We start from the raw sequence: 23,384 nt of genomic DNA, 5'->3' as shown, positions 1-23,384 counted from the left end.
GCATCTCTAACGTGTGTGTTTGATTTCCTTTTTTTAATGAAGGGGAGAAGGGCTTTTCCCTTAGGGTAGGGCGTATCAGCCCTGTACTGTGAAAGAATGGAGAATATAATCTTTGCTTCTCTTATAGACATGCTGAGAAGATTTATTAATTCTGAAAAGATTCTGGCATCCTTGTTTGTAAAATACCAGTAAAACGCAGAGTTGATTGAATTGACCCTATATAAAAAATTAAATATGTTTTATAAAACGTGTTATAGCAACATTTCCGTGAGAACTTTTGTCATTTAGAAATGTCTACATTTTGGAAAGTGGTATTTCAAAGTTATTTTGATGCCTAGGAATACAGTAGAGACTTCAGAATAGCGACCTAATGTTTACCGAATGCAGTGTGAAGTGCTTCTGGAAATCCCATCAGTATCAGTCTACCTTTGGTATATACCTTAACAGCTATAAAAACCTGACCTTTGGAAGGCTAACTTTCTTTGTAAGTCAAGAATAGCCTTGCCTTTATATGACAACATAATTTCTGAAAATTCTTGCCAAAAGTGCTTTTTTGAGTGGAGATGTGAGGACTTTTTGCATTCTCCAGAGCTCCATTCTGAAAGGTGCTAAGTATTCTTATCGTATGCTGGGAATCCCTTAACCCTCGCAGATTTCAGTAAGCACTAGCAGTGCTCAACATCTTTCAGGAAGAAGCCTCAGCTGAATTTGCACCTATCTTGCAACTTAGTAGAAATAGAAGCTATTTAGTATGATAAATCCTTAGTTTAATGGAATATCAAAGACAGCTGCCTTTCAGCAAAACTTCCTGATTTATTTCAAAGCTATTCCATTAAAGAGGATTACAGCTGGTATCCATGATATTGATTTCCCTCAAAAATTATTAATTTGTACTTCTAAAATATGCTTTACTGCTTTATTGACAGGTAAATCCTACCAGTCATTAGAATATAAATTGTAATATCCTACTTGTTGAAGCATCTGGATAATGGTTTATGTGATTTAAGCGTAGTACATTTGTACTTCTATTGTGGAAGTCATGTCAGCACTTACACTATTTCCAGAAGTTAATATCTTACGCAGAGAAGTTCACTTATGATCATAACTTGGCATACAGATCTCAGGCAGTGATGACATTTTATTAAGAAATTTTAAAACTCTGTCAGTGCCTTTTGATTTTATCAGTCTCAACATTTTTAAAAAGCCTTATTCCTTTGTTGTTTTCTTGGAGTATCTGTTCAAAACAGTTATTTATGTACTTGGCCATAAATAAGTCAATAGATTGTTCTTTGTATTTTGTGGTATTAAGGAGGTCATTCCAACTTTGTCTAATAAGTAAATAAGCTCTTGGCTAATTTTCAGCAATACTGAATACTTTACTTTCTGTTCCTGACATGGTTTAAATCTCTAGTTCAGGATATCCTGAGATTGCTAGTTTATAGCTCAAATACTAGCCCCTTTTTTTGTTGAGCAAATAGGCAGCTATTGCTAGTGTTCTTTTCTACACAGAGATTCAAGAAAAATGCATTTTTGATCCAAAAAATGAAAAAAAAAAACAAACAGGCAAAGAAAGCTGATTTTGCAGCTAATACTGTTCATGGAAAAGTATATTGTCTGTATCTTTTGCTATTACTGTCTTTTAAAATTGTTCAGTAAAAGACACTAACATAAATCAGGAGGGTTGCAAATCCACCAGTGCTATTTTCTTTCTGTTTGCACCTACAGAATACTGTGGAACTACTCGAGTCTTTTTCAAACACATAAAAATGTTCTCACTGAGTTTTTTGGGTACATATATTTTTTTGTACCTTTCTAAAACTATAGATTACTACCCTGTGGTTAAACAGCAAAAACTTGGTTAAATAAAGTAGTGATCTTTGAAAAATAAAAACATGTAAACTCTTCTGGAACATTTCAGTACATACTTGACATCCAATAGGTATGGTGTTGAAAGGCTGGAGAGTTGAATTCATGATAAGGTGTTTCTCATGTATTATTTGACTTCAAATAACATTACTCATATTTTTAGTAATTCTAAGTAATTTGCTAATCACAGTTTGTGGAGAATGTCGCTATTATAGCTCAGCCAATAACAGATCCCAGACTTATTTCCAAATGATGTGATTTGCTAAAATACTGATGTTTTCTCACTCGATGTCCTAAATCTGGTTTGACTAATGAGATTTCCTTTATTCACAGACCTTGTATGCATGCAAGTGCCCACAATGATAATGGATAGAGCAAGCAGTTAGTAGTCAGTGTGTCCTGGAGGCAGGAAGAGTTGCATTCTGTAAGTCTCTCCCCTCCATGCTAAGATTGGTAGCAGTAAAGTCTCCACGTCTTGGCTTCTAGGTCAATGGCATGATAGAAGGCATTGAACTGACATGGGTGAAACTGGACAGAGACCTCATGAGTTCATTTTGCAGTGAATGCCATAATATCTGTCTTCAATGTCCCATTGAAAGTATTCTGTGCCTGGCAGTAGGACAACTTGTAGCCTTTCTGCTATGATAGGATTTCAGTTTGGGAAGAATAAACCTCTCTGGAAATAAGGGCAATAGAAGCTTTGCGCATTTCTGAAATCAGCCTTTTTCACAGTACAGAGATATGTAGATATGGACTTTTTGTCAACATGATTAGGTAGTAGCTGGGATCAAGTCTGTAAAAAAGCAAATACTGTCAAGGTTTGAATGTGCTGTATTTCAGCAGTGAGTGGAAACAGAAAGCCTGACATCTCCTAAGACAATCTGGTCACAGTCTCCAAGTGTTCAGATAAGTATCCTAATTTCTGGATGTTTGTCTGAACTTTGAGCCTTTTAGGGTTCATTAATTGCAAACTTGAAACCACAGCCTTTTGGCTGAGATGTGAAGGTATACTGGCTAAACTACTCTAAACTAGGACCTCAGCTGTAAGAAGTAAAGCTTTTTTTGAGAACTTGACAAGTCATGGATCCTCCCTTAAGATTTATAAATGTGCTTACAAATATATACTGTTCATATTTTTCGTTTCAGTCATGGGATGTACTTGAATATTGCCAAAAAATGAGCAAGAAAACCCTATAAAACTAAAAAATGGTTAGGGAGTTATTAAAATACCATCACCACTTCATTATTTTAGAGTTACTGTGGTCAGATTTCAGTCTTCATATGCTTCCTCTACCATCAGAATTCAGAAATATTTGTCAGACTAGTGGCCCTGCAGAGGGATGTTGGAAGAAAGCTGAAGAACTCCTTGTAAAAATTCTGCCACCAGCACAGTTTTCTTTATGATGGTGCTTGCCTTCTCTCTGCATGGTACTGAGACATTCCTGAGGCTAATAGTACTGCCCGATGGACTTCTCTTCCCCTTTCTTTCTTTCTTTCTTTCTTTCTTGGTAATGGAATGAACCAGGGGTCAATAGGTGTCAGGTATTTTCTAAAAGTCACAGGGAGGATACTCCAGACACCAGATGGGGCTTAACTGCGCCCTGCCTCACCCCCTTCAAACTGTGCAGCGTACACCACTATTTTATACTATCAATGTACTCCTTGTGTTTTTCAGGAACAAGGTATATATCTTTCCAGCAAAGTGCACTTAGTGTAATTTTGCATGCCAAGTGGTTACCTCCCTCCAGGCTTATGGGAGGGGTTTTTCCCTTGTTTTTTTGTGGGTTTTTTTAAATTACAAATGGAGTCCCAAGTAGCTCCCTTGAGCTGTGCTCCTGGTACACAAAGTTTATCATGGGGTAAATGAGTAGATTTCTGTGGGAGCCCTTTGTTAGACTGTTGGCAGCACATCAGCTACTATCTTGTAAAGTTTGAAATACAGCGTAACTGTCTGAATGATGATTTATGGATAACCTGTTTCCTTCCAAGCTCCTCAGTGAAGCCTCCTGAAAAGGCAATGGACTTTCAGTCAACAGCATCTATATTTTTTTTATGTTTTCACTCAATTTATATCCTTTTTGTGTTTCCTCCTGCTCCTGCTGCTACTTCATTAGTCCTCCAGAAGGAAGATATGTGTCAGGGAGTCAAAGGGAGTCTGGTTTATGATGATGTTCACAGACTGCCCTCCACAGTTCAGTTTGTCAGGGGTTGGCTGCAAACCAAGCCATTCAGCTTTCCCTGGTGGTTTGAGTTTGGATGAACTTCGGCCTCCCAGCAATCATCATCCTGCTCCCCTTTCAACTTGGCCTCACATCAATTTCCCAGTATCTCCTCCCTTTCTGCTTGAGCTTGGCCTCCAGGAAATACCAGTTGCCACTGCCTTCCCTCTATCTTGGGAGTTTCCATCCAGGCAACTGCTTCCACCACTAATTCTAAAAATCTTCTGGAACAAAATAGCAGGTTTGAGGTCTGTGAGTAAAGAGGCAGAACTTCAGCTTTCCATTGTCCATTTAAGAAGAATTCACTCATTTACATGTTGCATCCCGATAGCTCTGGTGAAGGAAGTATTCTTTGTGTTGCTAAATCTTATGACACATTACGACATATGAAAACTGCCTCCCATAACAAACTGATAATTATAATAGGACTTGTGAAGTCCTAGAAGTCATTCCACTTATTTGATGATAAAAAGGTAAAGGTAAGATACCAGTAATAATACAGGATTTTTTCTGAATATTGCTTAGAATCCAAAGCTATGTGATAATTTACACTTTGAGATTTTTTTGTGTTTTGCATTGTATCTAGGTTAATAAAAGACTCGTTTTTGGAAAAATCAATCTGTAGATGTTAATGAGGCACTGTAGCTCAAATTTAGGTGGAAAAGGTAGGTGCACATTTACACGGATTTCAAATTGATTTAACATTAAAATAATTGTAAAATATTAAAACATTTTAAGGGTACCTAAATATGCAATAGACACATTTTGGGGTTAGGCAAGAAGCTTTCATGTTGGAGAAGCTACAAGAAAAGTTGTACAGAACATTACAAATCTTCACAGAGTTAAATATTAAACAAAACTCCCCAAAACCGACACATTGCAGAGCAGTTTGTGAATAATAGCGGTACCTTATCCGAATGCATAACTGATATTTTATTTTTGCTCGGGTAGGAACTATGCTTTATTATAAGAAAAACAAAAGAATGTGCACAACTACTCAATAGTTTGGCCCAGCTTTTTGACAATTTTACTCTTTTACCACAGACTACTTATAACAGTTCATTATGAAGATGGCTGGTATCACCACCAAGTATTGAGGTTGCCCAACACTTCCAATTATAGGCTGAAATTTTTTCTGTTGGGTGTCTGAATCAGGTTCTGACATTACGGATAATAAAACTAGTATTTTTTTCATGTTAGAAGAAAATTCTGGGGATCTTCTGTTTGAAGAGAGGAACAGAATAAAAAGAACTGGAGTGAGAAGAGGAAGGTATGGGTAGAACAGAAAAGATCACTCAGATCAAGCAGGAAACTGAATGAAGTGTGAAGTTTGGAAGGGTGAAACTGCATTTTACTATGCAAGTAAACTGAAACTGGGATTATAAGCAGTCTGGGAAGTGCACATTTGATGAATACTCATTCATATTTTTTATACCTTCTGCATGTGATGAAAGAATGACTATAGCTGGGAATATAGCTATGTTGGATGATACTGGAGAATAACTATATTACTGTAAGGGTGTGCCCGTTGGAATACCTCTAATTCATTAGCTAAGACTTCTTGGAATTGAAGGGAAAAAAATCTGTACATTTTCTTTTTAATTACAGTACATAACAACACGTATGTTTTATAAGTATTTTTAAAGGCATCATCTTTGGTGGTGGGAGTCTTCCATTAATCTGTACTAGAGGTAGTTTTTGGCAGTTATGGTATTTATTTCTCAATACTATGCATTGGGGTATAATATTCAGCATCTCATTCTTTGTCTGAGCTAAAAACTGAAGACAGAAATTTTGAACTGAAACAGATTTAGAGTGTAAACAAAAGAAGCGTGAACAACTTTTTTAAAGTAGTCAAAGGTGTTCTGGAATATTTCACATTTAGTTATTAGATATTTTAAAATATAGTAATGATAGGTAATGTGAGTAGGCAGAAAGAAGGGAATCTTATTGGAGTCTAAACTTAATACACAGAGGCAATACAGATTAAAAAAAAAAATCCTGCTACAAATCTGTCTCCAAGATTTCTTATTTTGAAGCCAAGTTAAACCTCATTTAAGATAATTCCATCAGAAATAGGAGGCCCAAATGTCCTCAAAATGTTGGGCATTTTTTATGTATGAGAAAGAATCTTAGCCTATACTGTATTCTGTGGGAAAAGAGAATGGAGACCTTAAGATATTTTTCTAACCTTGCTGATCTAGTGCTTTTATCTAGTGTAATGTTCTATAGATATTTCACAGAATGGAAATCCTTTTAGCTTTTACTGCTTTTTCCTTAATTATGTATTTGGAATCCCTCTACTGGGTTTATAGAGACATTCAGCTCCTCTCTTGCCTGAAACAAGTCAGTCTAATCTATTTTCCTCTCTCATTTTAAGTAGGAGATTATTCTTTTTACTTAGAGCCTAAGAGCTCTTGTAATTCTGTGCATAGAAGTAATTTGTTGAGGAAGGCTTTCCTTACCTTTCTGTCCATTTGCTTAACCATGGAGATCTTGAAACGAACACAATCAGTCCTGATCTATTCTGAGCACTTATTTATTTTCCTTCATGTTTGCCTTGATACTAAGCAGCCCTGAGCTCTGTAGCAATTGAGCACTTCCCAAGATTTCGGTCCTCAAAACATCCCACTAAAAGAGTGAAATATTACCCTCAGCCATGGAATCAAAGCATAAGGAAATTACTTATTTAACAATAATTATCAGTGATCAATAATTTAACTTTGTAATTCTCAACCATCTGTTATTTCCTAGAATATGCACTACAGAATAGCAGTCACTTTATTAAACAAAGGAAAGGAATCTCAGGGAGTTAATAACTGTTTTCCATAGGCAGCATTAAAGATATTTATTGGAATCACCTAAGTAAATTTGCTAATATGATTGAAACAGAAATTAGATTTACAATAACCATTTGAAATGATACATTTTGTGTCACATGGAGAAAGACCTTTAACATCCCTCCGTCAGCTCACATTAGTGATCTCCTCTATACCTCTAGCTCCAGCCCACCCTCCCCAGTGGTGTTACAAAGGAAAGGCAGCAGTGAAGACAAAACCTTTTCTCCTCAGCTTTACTCTTTTTTTTTTTTTTTTTTCTGGCTGAAGAAAAATAATCTGTATCCCTTGGCCATTTTGACTGAACCAAGCCTACAAATGTTGAAGAATACTTTATAATTTGCTTTAAAATGTATATTCCATGTAAAGATCAATTATAGGTTTTGTTGTTTATGTTTTGGGTTTTCTTAATTAAAAATGTGGGGGTTATCTGGATATCTTGCCAAACAATATTTAGAATAATTTCAGTGCAATTACACTTTTTTCCTCCGACCTCTGTGGTAGCTAAAGAAGGCTAAAGGAGGCTAAAGAAGGAATTGGTGACATGGGAGGTATAATCCTGAAGTTTCCCTTTTCCCCACATGTAGCCAGTTTGTAAAACATAGATTTACATGTAAAGTAGCTTGGAGCACAGGTATTTCATTCTGAAGTTCTGAAAAGCTGAAGGAGTAGGGATTGCTCAGAAGAATGTATTGGCTCTAAAACCTTTTCAAGTATGTTTGAATTGTTTTTAAGGCATTAAATGACCTGATCAAAAATTATCCAGTGGTAGTTAACAATGTTCTTGAAAAGCTTGGGGGGAAAAAGCCTGAAAAAATGCTTTAGTATCACCTCAGGGGTTGAAAAGAAAATTATTTTCCCATACGCTGACACTGTTAATTCTTTTGAATGTAGGGGCATTCAAATAATTATTGGCTGAATTGTAGAAAACATAATTGTAATTTATTATATACTACATAGGATATAGAAGATTTAGAATTTACTTATTCAGTGACCGAGAAGTTCCTGTGTGGAATTGTGCAAAGAACAAAATGTAAAGAAACTAAAATGGTGAGGTTAAAATCTCACATTAAGATACACCTCTTCAAAGAAAATGTTTATTGCTGCTTTCACCATACCATGTTTATGGGAGCTGTGTTTTCTCCCCCTATCCTGCAACATAGGTACAGATCATAGAATCATTTAGGTTGGAAAAGACCCTTAAGATCATCGAGTCCAACTGTAGATCGAGTCCAACCGTCATGTAGCACTTCATTATTTAATAACGAGTAAAATGATTGCAAAACTCTAATTGAGGAAATACTTCACAAGGGAAATATGTAATCTGTTATGTGTTATACTTCAAATGTTGCCATTATAACACTGTATTACCAGAGCAGACTAAGTTTAAGATGCATTTCTGGTTTACCTCCTTTACTGTACCTCAGAGATTAGTGATACAGCTCTTCTTTTAAAAGTTACGTAGAGAAATAAACTGACTCTTTTGAAAAAGTAAGGAAGACAAGAACTAAATTGATAATGCCTGGGCCTTCAGTTTCTACACAAACTACACTACTGCTGAAATCATGGGAATCTGCTCGAGTGGGAGCAAGCCCAGTATTTCTCACTAACTTTTATTTCCCCTCAGTCTGTCCAAGAAAGCATCAAAATTCATAGAGCTCATACTATGAAAACAATACTGCAGCTGCCTGCCTCCTCTCATCTTCATTAAGAGGGATGCTCTATGTTTCATGGAAATTAGTGCCAGTATTTCAATTGTCTCTATCCTACAGCATTGTGTTGTGCAACTCATTAAAACACGCACATGGAAGCTTTTACAGATGAGCTTTGTCACAATTATCTTGTTACTGTTTCAGATTCTGTCTCATGTGGCAAGTAATTTATACCGGACACTAGAAAACCTTCAGTGCACATTCACTGTCTTTTTATTTAAGGAAGATTCTAGGCTATATACTTAGCACTCTCTACAAAACATTTACACTTAAGTCTTAGAATCATAAGATAATTTAGACTTGGAGGGATCTCCTGAGGTCATCTAGTCCAACCTTCTGCTCAAATTTTTATATACGTACAAATTCATTATAGGAGAACAATAGTTGTAAATGTTCCTTAATGTTTATTACACTTTCACTAATAGTTTACAAGAACAAAAATGAGATTTAATCAAAGTTGCTCTGCCAGGTATTTTAGGCCAGCCACGGAGACTTACCACTGACATGTAATGGAATATTTTGTATTTTAATATCACTGTTATTGATCTGTACTGGTATTTTTTAGTTTAGATATACTGTAAGTCTTGGATAGAAATGTCTTGGATATATAAGCACAAATGGATGAACTTCCATAAACATAGCGGAGTGGATCTTTGTCTTCACCCTTTAATAAATATTTCTTACAGGTTTAAACCTTAAACTGGTGTTTGGTAACAACTCTGTTCTCTGACATCATCAGGACAATGAACTTGATAATTTTTTCAATTTTGGCAACTGCTTCTCTGCTCTGGGTGGTGGTATCTCAATATCAAACCACAGTCCACTCATCTGTGCTTGTTAAGAGCAGCAGTATTGCTAACTGATAGGACAAGGCTTTGGAGAGCACAGATCTGTGTTTTATTCCAAACCCCACTACTGTGGCTCTCCGTATTGGATCTTTTTGTGAACTCTGGTATTCATTTCCTTTACGCATCATTTTCCCAGAAATAAAAGAAGAATATTAAGACTTAACCACGTTTACTGAGTATTTTGAGAGTTTGATGAGAGGTCTTTAGTAAATATAGGTGGGTGAAGTTTTTAGTGTTTATGAATGAGTGAGGAACGGAATTTGTAAGGCACTTGAGAGTCCAGAGGTGGAGCCAAGCATTTTGGAGGATTCATAGAAATAGTTAAACAGATTAGGAACCTGATTAGTTACGGAACTATAGAAATCAGTAGGAGTTAATAGCAACTCTGCGTAAACGCTTCTGAAAAATCTGCATCTTTAAACACCTAAACACTTTTGAAAATCCATTTTTTCAGGAATTCAGACATTCACAACAGATTGGCCAGAAGATGCTCTTATAAAATCACTTGGGGAAAGATGCAGCTCTCTGGGTCTATATATCTTAATTTGTTTGTTCCCTAGAGAAAAACGCCTACTGGCTTACAGCTGTGACCCATCTGAGAAGTGAGGTTAACTCCACAAGGTCCTGTCAGGTTACCTTTAAATTGAGAGCTCAGAAGCATTTAAAGACTTGCAACACAGATTTAAGAATTTACATTTTTCCAATGCAAAGTAAAGACAACCATTTCTCACTCCAGTTTCCCTTAGATGTCGTGTTTTATTGCTCAGAAAGCTTGTTCATTCTGTATCTTCTGGAAGAGAAGTCTGATCCTCCATGACCAGAAAGATATTGATTCCATGTAAAGTCTGCAAAACATTGCATTCATTGCAGGTTGGAGTCTCACACTGTTGAGTCAAGTCTAGGTCTTCATTGAGCAAGGTACCTATTTGTGTACCTGATGTTGATGGTGTGGCTTGATTCAGGGAATTCAACAGGAGTGTTCACATGCAGAAAACAAGGCATAAACTTTACTTGCTGAAATGAAGATGACTTTTACTGATACAAATGGTTTTACATTAATTCTTACGTGATTAAATGCATTGGTAGAAATGTAGTATGAGATTGATGTTTCAAATACTGATATAGCATCCAAAAGCAATATGGTTTCCTGGTGGAAAATTCCTGAAAATGTGTGTGTTTTGCCTTCATTTCAGAAAAAGTGGGTAGGATGTGTGGATCACCTGCATGCTAGGAATGAAGTGAAAGGCAAAAAACAGATGAGGAAAACATGTGCTGCATGGCTGTCAGATAGCATCTTCTCATTGACTGTAAAATAAATTACTAGATAATAAAATGTGTCTGGAGAGAGCCTCCTCTGGAGTTTATTCAAAAGGAGAACAGAATTTCTCTACTTACTTTCTTAAGTAAAAATGTCCATGAGTTACAGATAGCAGAAGAGTATTTATAACCTGCTATAATAAGAAAATTCCATATGTAATTTCACATACCGTTGTATCAGTTCATTACAGATTTCATTTCACATACTTTTTCCTACCTGCTAATGCAAAATAAAATATATGCATGACATCAGCATGTGTGCATTTGCAAAAGAAAGTACAAATAATCTAAATGTAAATATGTTTTTAAGTGGTTTCTGCTGTGGATCCTAGAGGAGGAATGAATAAATGAAATTTTCTTCAATTTTCCAAAACAACTATATTTTTTAAAGTTTTGTTTGTTTTTAAACAAAACATTGTAGCAATGAATTTGCTAGAAGTTAGGCCGCCAGACTTTCAAGGTTTTAAAAACTGTAGCTTTTGTGAAGAAAACAGTATACTAAGGTTATAGATTAGTCATTAGGGCCCAGTTCATTCTGTGTACCCTAGCAATTATGTATCCTCTAAGCTGACAAGAAAGCGCTGTAGAGCATTGAACTAAAACCCATTGATGAAGCGCGCTGAACAGCTAGAATATCACTTGGTACAGGGCCAGCACTGAAATGCTTTTGCAGAACAGCCTAGCACAAGGCGTGCTCTGTGAGTGAGTGAGAGCAGAAAAAGTATGGTCCAGGGATGCAGCAATAGCTGGGAAGAGCAATCAAAGCAGATGTCTTTAGCCCCTCTGTCCCTGTCTTCCTGCCATATTCTTCATCCTATTAACTTCTTTTCAATAAAAGGAAGCTAATTCAGAAATTCACAGCACAAGTAGATGGATACGTGATCATTCTCTTAGTTTAGGCAGGTGAAACCAGAAGAAACAACTGCCTTTGGAGCTTGTGCAAAGTGCAATGCATTCTGTTGTTCAATAGAAGTAACGTAGTGCTAGGTCTGACAGGAACATCAGGCTAGGCTGGAAGAAAGGTTCACTGACATTAGGAAAAACATAATCCCACCTGATGTTATGAGAGATATATAATTTAAACCAGTAGTATCTTGAATGATTATTAAAAAAATTACAAGCTATTATGATTAGTATCCTTTTTTTTTTTTTTAAATTTGAAAACCAAAAATGTTGGTCAGATGCTTTCATTTGACAAAAATGCACATAATGCTTTTAATTTCAATTTTTTAAAGAAGTTTTTAATGTTTGAAATAGGCTTCTTGTGTTCCACTGGTAATTCATGGTTTAAATGACCCAAAGCCAAATGATCACTTGAAACATTAACCAACATTTTCATGTTGTTTCAACACATCTTCATGTGTTTCAGCATAAAACACAGTGTGTGTGTTCCTACAGCTGTTGTATTGGTATCAGTAAAATATAAATTTGAGGTAAATGTGAACATAAATATGTTCAGCTTGTGGTTCTTTTGCATTCTGCAATTTGAATGCTGTTTGCCTTGTGTATTCTTCACATTATTTTAGCAATGTCTTTGTGTTTAACCAAACTGTAAATGGTTTAAAATACAACTCTGTGGTCTCTTCAATTTACTATTTTTTTTTATTTTAGGGCTTACTGTCCATTTTTACTTTAAGACTGTTTTTCCTTCTGATTAATTTTAGATAATAATTTTGAAGTAATTAAGCACACTGATTTTTTTTTTTATTTTATTTTTTTTTTATTTATGTCTTTCACAGCTGTAGGTATCCAGATGAAACTTGAATTTTTCCAGCGGAAATTTTGGACTGCAAGCAGACAGGTATATTTTAAATTGAGATTTTCTTTGTCATTGACTCAACAACAGCTTTCTAACTGTGTAGATGATGATCCACAATTTTTTTGTCACAAGTAAAACTGTTGTAAAGAAACAATGTATTTGAAATATATAATGGCTAGCTCTTTTTTACATTCCAGTTCATCATTACAAAAAAAAGAATTCAGTGGTCAAAACCGGTTGCTTGATCTTATATTTATGGAAGCAAGTGGAAAGGTTATTAATTTTAGGCCCCTATGTGTAAGGGGTTACTTTCTTGGCCTGATACATGTTGATTTTCTCCCTCAGAAAAAGTGGAAACAGTAAACCAAACTGTGATATTTATTCATTTTCAGTGATAGCAAAATTATGCCTTCTCCCTTACTTAGGACCTATCTTCCAACATTCAGTAACTGAAGTATCACATAGATTAATTAACTAAACTAGATTACTGAATCGTGGTTGGCATTCACAGTCTTTAATAAACTGTACCCAGAATGTTCAGGATATAGAATTTGTGCTCATTGAAGAGGACAATCATGTACTTTCTAAGATTAGGATATGCCATCCCTGTCTTGAGAATAGATTGGAGCTGTACTGTTTCAGAAAATAGCCCCTAAAATGCAGGTCCTACCCCACCCCTATTGGAAAATCATGTGTTCTTGTCTGTGGATGGTCTCCAGGCTTCTAACACATGGAGGAGATGATGGTGTTTAAAACAGTTGAAACTGTTACAGTGTGAACACCCCCTTTCCCTGCAGACAAGAACAGTACAGGGTTGGTGAACAGATTTAAAATTTTCTGAGTAATTTTTAGAATAATTGCTGTCAGATAAAAATGTAATCAGTATTAACTTCTTCATAATTGTGCTTATATGGATTTTTAAAATGTTATTTTTTGTAATCAAATGAGAAATGAAAATATTTTCTTGATTTTTGATATTATCTCTAGTGTGCATCTCTCGATGGCAGATGTGCTATAAGTTGTGATGATGAAGTAAGTATTTAACAGATTTTTTTTTTACATTTATACCTCTACTGCAGTAGAACATAATGTTGATTAATTTAGTTTGAACATCTCATTGTACCTTATAATCTTCTGGTGTAATTTGGACTTGCCTTCTAAATATTATACTATTTAGGTAGTGAGACATTTTTTATGACTGCTTACAAACATCCATTTAATTACAAAGTTGACACTGACACCTCAAATACTCTCTGTAATAACTTGTGCTTTGTGAATCCTGTTTTGGAAATAATTTCAAGATGTTCTAAGGTATCTTTAACTGCTTTGTTGTTCATCTTGGAAGCTAATCTCTGGTATTCACACTAGAATTAGACATGAATTCAGAGTTAAATCTATGAAGAGCTAATACATTAATAGCACTTCAGAAATAAAAAAAAAGTAGTAACCTTAGTCAGGTTGGCTTAATGAACTCACCAAAATAGCTTTTTATGTAGTTTAATTTGTTAGATAAAAATAGTATTTTTAATATCTTACACATAGATTTTTGCAAAGGATTTGACATCATACCATATGATGTTTTGGTTAAGCAACCAATGTATCGCAGATTAAATGAATTGAAGGTTGGTTAATAAAGCACAGACTGTATTGATATGTGGGGAGGAATTAAGCATACAGGATCAGAGTTGGGTTTGAGATATTGTATCATGTACGTTAGTGCTTTGGAACAAAGCAATTACTGATAACATCCCCGTGTTATCTCTAAATCGAGTGAGTGGTGTCAGGAGATCTGGATCACCTGATAAAGTGTGCTTGAACAAGCTATATGAATTTAAGTATGATAAAATGTAAATTCATACATCTGGAAATAAAAACTGTAAGCTGTATTTGCATGATACTTCTCATACAGTGACCAAAAGAACTATTGCAAAACATACACAAAAGGCAAGAGCCTGTTTGGCTCTGTAATTTATGCTAATGCAATGTTTTTGCAGTCTTTTTTTAAGTAGGATAACTTTTTTTTATATACAGTTATGAAGATTTTATACAATTTTATTCAGTTTTTTATACATGCTTAGTTGTTTTCAGGTAAGCTGCTAACTGTATGGCAGAGTTAGCAGTCAGCACAGCATTAGTTTTTACACCCTTTTCAACAAAGCATAACATGGTGCTCACAGCAAAGCATGAAAAACTGAGCAGTTACCCTCACCACTGCAAACTTTGGTGTTCAAACGGTGTCTTCTCATCTCTCTTCTCTGAATCCATTTCTTCTGAATATCTTCAAGTTCTCACAAGTTTGTGTCACTACTTTTTACAGTAGGAGCCCACATATATTATTTGCACTATTCCATTCCTTTATTTTCTCTTTCTCTTCTGTCTCTTCTTATCTGTCTTATAGTCTCACCGTACAGGTCTCTTTCTAACTGTGCCAGCATTTGAAATAGACTCCCACTTCTTATCACAGAGGTTAATGCGTGTTAATGTATTTCCAATGAAATCTTCCACATCTTTCATCACCTGAACTGCTGCCCTGATTGTATTCCTGCCTACACAATAGTTAATTCATTTTGAGTGTCCTTTGTGTTGTGTAGCACTAAGTTTGTTCAGGGCTGTTCAGGACATTAAAAAAATTGACAAGAATGGTTACATAAAGCAGTGTGATGTTTTCTGTAGTGAAAGTTAGCAGCTGGGCTTTCCTAAAGATAGGTACTTCCAAACTTCAAATAAACATGGTAAAAAAAAAAAGGTCACAAATGTGTTTGAGGAGTGCTTTCTAACATGTCATTATTGTATTAGGTATTTAGTTGTTTAAGGCAAAAACATTACTTTAAATTTTTTATTACTTTTGTGTAACTTAATTTATAAAAAGTTTAAAAGGTACACCATCAGTCCTAGCAATCTCACTTCCAGGAAGCTACTTCACAACCTCGTGTACTGTGACATTGAAATGTGGTTTTTTGAAAAGTGAGTCCAGGACATAGATGTAGTGATAAATTTTTTTAAAATACATGCCTTCTTAATATGAGATTCAGATCACAAAAACCACTCCAGGGAGAAAGGCAGAACGTAAACCATCAGCAGTTATAAGAGTGGGACACTAACTTCTTCAGCATACCAAATCAGCAAAACTTACAACAAAGAATAATACATCCACTAGGACTCTGGGATCTAATAGTTGGAGGATAGAGATAGCAATAAATAATAGAAAATAAAATTTGCAGTAAGCCAAAACACAAAGGCCTAATGATCCTGCCGTCTTTGGCAATGAAATGGACCACATGCGTCAACATAACTTTTACATTTCTAGCTATAACAACTTGCAGACTCTTCCATTTAAAGCTTGTATCATTTTAATCATTAAGTGAACTTTTCCAAATATGAAGTAATGAGAAAAAAAGAGCAGATTCCACCCAGGTGTGGGTGGAAGTGCTTGCTTAGCCCAAATTCCAGGCTAATAATTTGCATATTAACCAATTTTAAGGTGAGCTCATAATGTTTGTTACCCTATTCCCCTAAGAGGGATCAACCATCTGTTGAAAAAGGACTGTAGAACTGTTAATTGCTGAAGTTTTGTGGCATTGCTTTACTATAGCTTGCTATAGACTTAATGCGAAAGCTTTAGCTTGAATTGTTTCCAGCAGCTTTAAATATTTTCATCAATAGGTTTCCATTCATAGCCAAGCAGCTTGAGAAGTCTAACTGCAGGTAATCTGGGTAAAGTTAGTGCTGTATAAAATCTCCTTGTTTAGCCTAAACCACAATGCTTTTGGCATTAGAAACTGTGCAGAGATTACTTCTTTCATTTGGGATAGCCTTTGTGATAGAACAGTAATATTACATAATTTCTTGTGTAAAACATGCTCCTGCTGCCAAGTGTTCAACTACTTCATCCAAACAAGCATATTATCGTTACTGCGAAAATATTTTTGGTCTGTCCTTGCTAAGAAGCAAGGACACACTGATAAAGATTCCAAGAAGGCACAGCCAGAAACAACCTACTTTTCTATCACATTGGCAGTTAATAGGAATAGTCATATACTTTGCTAAATATTCATGCAGAACTTCTTTTGCAATTACATCCATATGCAGAGAAAACAGAAGCGATTTAAAGTCTTTTCAGCTACTTTCACTTGACACCACCAGGAGCCATGTAATCATACGGAGAAACTTAGTAATAGTGTGAACCTTGGTGATGTAGAGATCCTAAACTTTCTTTTAGTGACAAAATATGTTGTTGATAGGACTCAATCAAATATCACAGCTCCTCTGTTGAGTCTGTTAGCTTTCACAGCTGTCTCTTCTCAAGGGCAAGAAAATATCTGCTGAACAGTTATGGTATAAATTAAGCATTTAAAAGTATTAAGACATTAATGCACAGTGGCACAATAGCCATACAAAGAATTAGTTATTGAGTTTGTGTGATGCTTTTGATTCTAAAATACAGATATCCAATTAATTAGAAATCCATTTTTTTCTTTTCTTCTCTGTTTGTGAGCTTTGAATTTACTCGTTTCTTCTTGTTTTCCTGATGTCTCACATTTTATTTTAATGTTTTGTTTTCTTTCTTTTTGATTTTTGGTTTCTTAACCCATATTACATTCCATTACTGTTGTTGTATATTGGAGCTGTGAAAAATACATAGAGGACTTGAACTTGATCAAAGTTACTGTAATTCAAATGTGTTCTCAGGGCTCAGTCAACATTCTTCCTGTGTTTATTCTGGACTTCGTGCCTACACTGTTTTACAAGCTCAGGGACTCTCCACCTATGGAATGTTCCCCTGGAAATCTGAAGTTCACTGAACTTGAACCTTCGGGCAAACCTGTGCATAGTTCACTTCCAATACCTGTGAAACATTGTGAATTAAGCCTCATTTCTACAGCTCTAGTCTATGCAAATGCTGTTATCCCATGCAGTAATCTTGTATCTTAAATCTTCTGTTTGAGATTTGCTAATGTATTGGACAAGTAAATGCACCCCATTGTCATTTGTCAGTGCTAAATTTTAGTTACAAACTGTTTCTTTAATGTAGTGCTGAATATTGAAAGTTATTTATGTTGCTGGCAAGCAGGTGAATGAATGGTCCTGAATCAGTATTTTTCCCTTGTTAATGTTTCTAAAATGGATTAAAATCAAACCCCTCTTATCTTCACATTCTTCCAAAATAACACCGATTCCACTTACTGCGTTATGCCTGTTTCCAGTAATGCTAAAATGTGAGTATCTTCTTAATTTCTGAGCAATGCTAGTGAGTGACTTTGGCTTAGAGATTTGAGACCTGGCCACTAATTCTTGAATCTAGCCAGTGTTTTCCCAACTGCATACAAGCCATAACCTATGAAATTAAGCCTACGCTCTTTCTTGTCCAGCATAACTGTTTTTATTTATTTTCTATGCTGTGGAGAAATATTGTTTCTAAAGCGCTATCTTTAGATTAATCTTTCATGCATGAGGACTGCAACTGTGTATCCTCAAAAGAGCTCTTTGTTGACTTAGCTCCTCTCCTTATAAAGTTAGTGGGAGGTTTATGATTGGCTTTGGGGAGAGCGGTGTTCTGGTGTTACAGTTGACTTCTGAAATTCTACCCTTCACACGCCATTGAGGTTAAGTAGCTGCCTCTTCTGAATGCATGAGCTCTACTCAGTTCTTTGCCAGCGTCATCAGCTTTTCACATTGCATTTGCCAGTTTTTGGCTTTCTAGCAGATCAAAGGTTGGAAATTAGTTGTTTCAACTTCCTTTTTGACAGGTTTTCTGTAACCTATGGGTGTCTGTAACTTAGGTTCCCCTCTTTGAATGAATATCCTGCATTTGCAGGGAATGACGGTCATTCCAAACTTTTGCCTGATTTGGGCTGCCCTTTGCTTTTTTAAAAACTAAACTTCAAGCCAGCATTTCTGCAAATCCCTGCTCTTCTTCAGCCCCACAGAACAGTACTAATATGTAGCCAAAATGAGAATCAGACACATCTAAGCATCTCTAAAAATCAGACTGCATTTTCACCATGTCTTGGACAACTGCTACTGCATGGAACTGCTTTCCCCTCTAGAACAGCAGAGATTGTGCTGGATGTGCAGAGTGTAGCAGAAACCATATTGTATCATGTCTCTGTGCAGCCCACGTGAGCAGGAAAGGATTTGAATTAAAAGCAAAGCCATGATGATTCCTATACTGGAAGCAATCCTACATGTTTGTTGATTTAGACCAACAATAGAAATAGGTTAAAGATTTAACGCTGAGGTAGGTATTTGGCAATACTGAAGACAAACTGAGTTATATCAAGGTTTGAGTTGAACCTTGTATTTCAACTCTGAAGCGCAGTAATTAAAACTGTGCCTGTAGCAAGTAATTCACTTGAGGTTAAAATAGTGCAGGCATGCATGGAGGGAAGCACTGATTTGGGTTTACCTTGTTTTATACAGTTTATATGTCTGCCCTACGAAAAGCTAACAGTCCTACCTCTAAACCCAGTTCCCAATTAAAAACACAATTTGAAAAGCTTTAGGAGACCTGTGGGGCCTCTTTTACAGAACTTTCTGGTCCCATCCCCCAATGAACAAATTAAAAAATATTACCTGGTCCCCTGTTGGTCCTCCAGGCTGACACTGTGTTTTCATTAATACATCATTAGGGTAATGACATTGTGCTGATGTTTTTCTCCACACACAGGAGAAGCCAACAGGAGCAACAAAGTTCTATGTCTCTGCAAACTGAGCTATAAGGAAAACTTTTAAGAATGAATTATAAAACCACTAACCTTGTTTTTATGTTTGTTTATAATTATCTTGTATCCTCCCTTTTGTACACATCTTTGTTTTGTTTTGCATGAAACACATGCATAAAAATTAAATCAGATAACATCCTATAAGTTGAGACTACGTTCACTTAGAAATCATGTAAGCCATTATAACAGCCTGAAGGCTTTATCTGTTTAGAAGTCACTTGGAATTAGGGTAAAGTAATTAACTTATTGCTGTATCCCAAAATAAAAGAATTAAAATGGTATTTTATTATTTTTCAGGCAATCAACTGTTACCTAATAGATAACAATGGATTTATTTTAGTGTCTGAAGACTATAGACAGGTAAGTGAAAGATTTTTATTCAGTCTTCTCATGTAACACATTCATATAAAGTTACTTGTTTTTTAAATAGGCCACTATCTTAAAATGTTAAGGAATTAGTAACATAAAATTTAAAAAATTCCTTCAACAAAGAATGGAAGCTGTTTCTCACAGGAGCTCAGTTTCTGTCTGCTCTTAAACTCATAAACATTCTCTTAAAAGGCTTTTTTGCTGCGGAGGTGTCTCTCTTCTGTAAGACATTTTTACCCCAAGAAAAAAAGATTCTCTGCGGCATTTTTGCCACATGGAAAGGTTGGGGATGGAGGGAGGACGCTGGGGACACGGAGCTTTTACATTCAAACTTGAGATAATGAAATTTTACAGAGCTGGTAGCTGAGGAGTTTGTTTTCTGAAGTGCATTACAGTCATTGAAGGATTCAAACTAAGCACTATGTATCACAACAGAGATGATAAGGATCATGATTAATGAGAAGATAATTCAGAACATTAATTTGCTTTGTCTTAATGGAAAATTGTTGAAAAATGAATGCTTAATCCTGCAAGCCTTATGAAGGAAACATTACTATTCTCATTAACTTTTGCCTGAAAAATGCTGGGTGGTGCCCCAATTATGCCAGAATTGTCTGAAGCTGAATTTCTTCTATGTGTTGGGATTGCAAATAGGAATATCCACACTCCTACTTAGTCATCAGGTGAATTAAATTTGTCATGACTAGGTTGTTTACTGAGAAACAGCTATCAGAAAGAGCTCCAGGTGACTTGGAAGAGTGACTGGAGAGAAGATAAAAATCTCAAAGTGAATGGCAAAAAAGAAGCCAAACTGAGCATTTTGCTTTTAAATTAAAAGCTTGAATTATTGCAACCCTAAATCTGACACTTCTGAAAGTAAAGATACAGATAATTTTCACCTTTGCATAGCACAAAAATAATTGCATGTTTCCTCATGATCCCTCTCTCTTGCTCCATTTTGGTTGAGACTTTGTAAAACATTAGCACGTAATAACCAAGGGAAATACCATTTTTCTGAAACTATTATCCTTCCATTGTGTACTAGAGCATTAACTGTTAAGCATGGTGTACTGTGTCATGCAATAGTCATTCTTCGTCTTATATGCAAAATTGAGCACCGAAATTGATTATTTCGTTTTACTTTATTAAATTATTAACTTATTAAATAATAAAATTATTTATTAAAATAAAAAAACCCCTTCCATCTCTTTAGAATGTCAGGCACATTCTTAATATAATTCTAGGATATACTACAAAATAATATGAAATAAAAATGTAACATCACTTAAATATTAACTGCATTATGTTACAAGCAGCTGTTTGGTTTTTTTCCCTTGTATCTATCTATCAAATATGTATTTTCCAATTAGCTGAGCAACGACCTAAGAAAAACACTCATTGTAGAATAATCTTGATACATTTAAAACATTTTTGTCTCATTATTCCCCCTGTTGTTATTCACAGGTACTTAATTGTGACGTGTAACTGATTTGCTAGTTGATAGTTGGCTACAGCCAATATGATTGGGAAGAGATTTTTCCTCCAGTAGGTTACCTGATATTGGTTACCTGATGATGGTTACCAGCCATTGCATATTCCCGTCAAGAATATAGAGTGGGTAACTGTTGGACCAGAACTAGGCTAGAAAGGTGTTACAACCTAGTTTTTTAGTTATGACAGATCTAAGCCTAAAATGGACAGTAAAGCTGCCTCTGTGTTTATATAATGCTACAGTAAGATGATGATAATTACAATAGTATATATTTATTTTTATATCTGTATATATGTATGCACTCTATATTTACTGTGGCTATAGAAGGGGTAGGGAAGTGAGATGACACATTATCAATTGCTCACCTGTCTGGGGTTGCTTCAGCACTGTTTTTCTATGGAATTTCCAAAAAATTACCTGAACTGCTCTAAGCAGCCTGTTCAGGGGCAGTGTAATTCTTCATCTGAATTGCAACTAAATCCTAATGTATTAAAAAATAATGATAATCTGGGTGTTACTGCTTTGGGGGAGAAATAGCATTTACAAATGCAGCTTTTGTGGAGAGAACTGTCACTGAAATGTCTTTATAATACTGAAGCACAACTTGATAAATCAGGTTTATTACTGTCTAAGGTTAGACTAGTCATTTATGGTTTGGGCTTTTTGACATTGACTGCCTCTCCAATAGTTAGGAAAATCTTTCTTCATCAGTCAGCTAGGGCTATTGAAGCTAGTATTTTCAGTCATATAAGCTCTTGTTTCTAAGAGACTTTACACACCCGCATGTTTTGGAAAATGTTCCAAGTTTCCCCTGAGTTTAAAAAAAAAAAAAAAAAAGGCAATACTTGCTTTTTAGATGGAGGAATGCCTTTTTTTGGCTAGGGCTGTAACTTTTCTGCCTGAGAACTCCCAGGTGCATACTTGAGGTCAGCTAAGTTCCTTGTAATGGAATTGGGGTTTAGTTCATACAAAACCTATGGAATCCGCGCAATTTGAGAGTGTAGTGCCCTTTCCCCCCCATAAATTGTGGGATTTCTCCCTTTAAACAATGCAGAGAACATACCCAATCCTTCTGGGAGCTGAGGCTCTAAAATAAAAAATGTCTTCCCAAACTAGAAAAATGCTGTACATGCAAGATTTTCCACTGTCATATGAATGGCTGTGGATGATGGAGTCACTTCCATATTACAGACCAAATTCATAACATGAATGTTAGTTTTCTCAACAGAGATTTATTTTTATTAGTCCACATCTACTGAACAAGGACAAAATGAGTAATTCATCAGGCTGAGTGGTTTTAAGTATGCAATGACTCTGAACGGAGTTAAAATTTATAGGATTGATGAAATGTACTGTTCCAGCTCCTTAAGCAGGTCATGCAGGAATTATAAACAATGCTTTTTAATGACTGTTTATGAAATCCTCTCACAACCTGTTTATAGCTTTTTTGAGTAACATTTTAATCACAAGGGGTTGTGATCAGCTTAGTGTGTTTTCTTTACAAGCTTTAGGTTTGGATGGCTTTTATTTCTGATATTAGATGTTATATAATGCACCTCAATATATTGTTTAAGCTCTCGCATCTGCTCAGGGGCAAAAACGTAATCCATATAACTTGCCATGACTGTGAAGTCCTCTTCCGTTTTTATGTAGCAGTAGTCCTGAAAACATATCTATGTAACTGTCAAAGCCACTCTTGTCAGATCCTAGAATATGCCAGTTTAAATTGCATCCAGTGTTGTTTTGCATTTATCTACGCTTCTGGTAATTTCTTGCATGTTCCCCTTACAGACTGGTTACTTCTTTGGGGAGGTTGAAGGGGCAGTGATGAACAAGTTGCTAACAATGGGCTCCTTTAAGAGGTAAGAATTAACTCAACTTTCTGTCTCTTAAAAAATGTTGTAACGACAAAATGAAATAAACTAAACCCAAAGTCATATAAAAGAAGGCAAAGACTGGCAGCGTGGCTGGATTCTCATTTTTACCCCTTTTCCCTACTATCTGAATGTAACTCAAAGCCATGCATATTGGATGGTAAGAGTATTGGAGACAGCCTACAGTGAGTTTCTTGTTAACAATACAGGTTATTTGACTGTGATGCTAAAGCTCTGTGCCTCTCCTGTTCCTGCTGTGCTCAAGTGGAAAAGGGATTGGGCCATATCTACTACTGAACAGTTTTAAATGGCTCTAAAGCAAATTGTTGATGCAACATTAAACATTTTGACCTGTAAAAAGTAGGAGAT

General features: G+C 35.6%; 1 protein-coding gene across 1 annotated transcript in view; it reads left to right on the top strand.

Moving 5' to 3' along the window:
- The window catches only part of CACNA2D3 (calcium voltage-gated channel auxiliary subunit alpha2delta 3), a 474,057-nt gene that overhangs the window by 414,273 nt on the left and 36,400 nt on the right, over positions 1–23,384 (top strand). Inside the window, exons 30-33 of the mRNA XM_009639329.2 lie at positions 12,539–12,600; positions 13,546–13,590; positions 19,578–19,640; positions 22,933–23,003. Of these exons, the coding sequence (XP_009637624.1) occupies positions 12,539–12,600; positions 13,546–13,590; positions 19,578–19,640; positions 22,933–23,003 (241 nt within the window). The remainder of the gene's footprint in view (positions 1–12,538; positions 12,601–13,545; positions 13,591–19,577; positions 19,641–22,932; positions 23,004–23,384) is intronic.

Source organism: Egretta garzetta, unplaced genomic scaffold (genome assembly GCF_000687185.1).
Source record: "Egretta garzetta isolate BGI_Z169 unplaced genomic scaffold, ASM68718v1 scaffold215, whole genome shotgun sequence".
NCBI lineage: Eukaryota > Metazoa > Chordata > Aves > Pelecaniformes > Ardeidae > Egretta > Egretta garzetta.
This window is presented reverse-complemented; position numbering and strand designations above follow the sequence as displayed.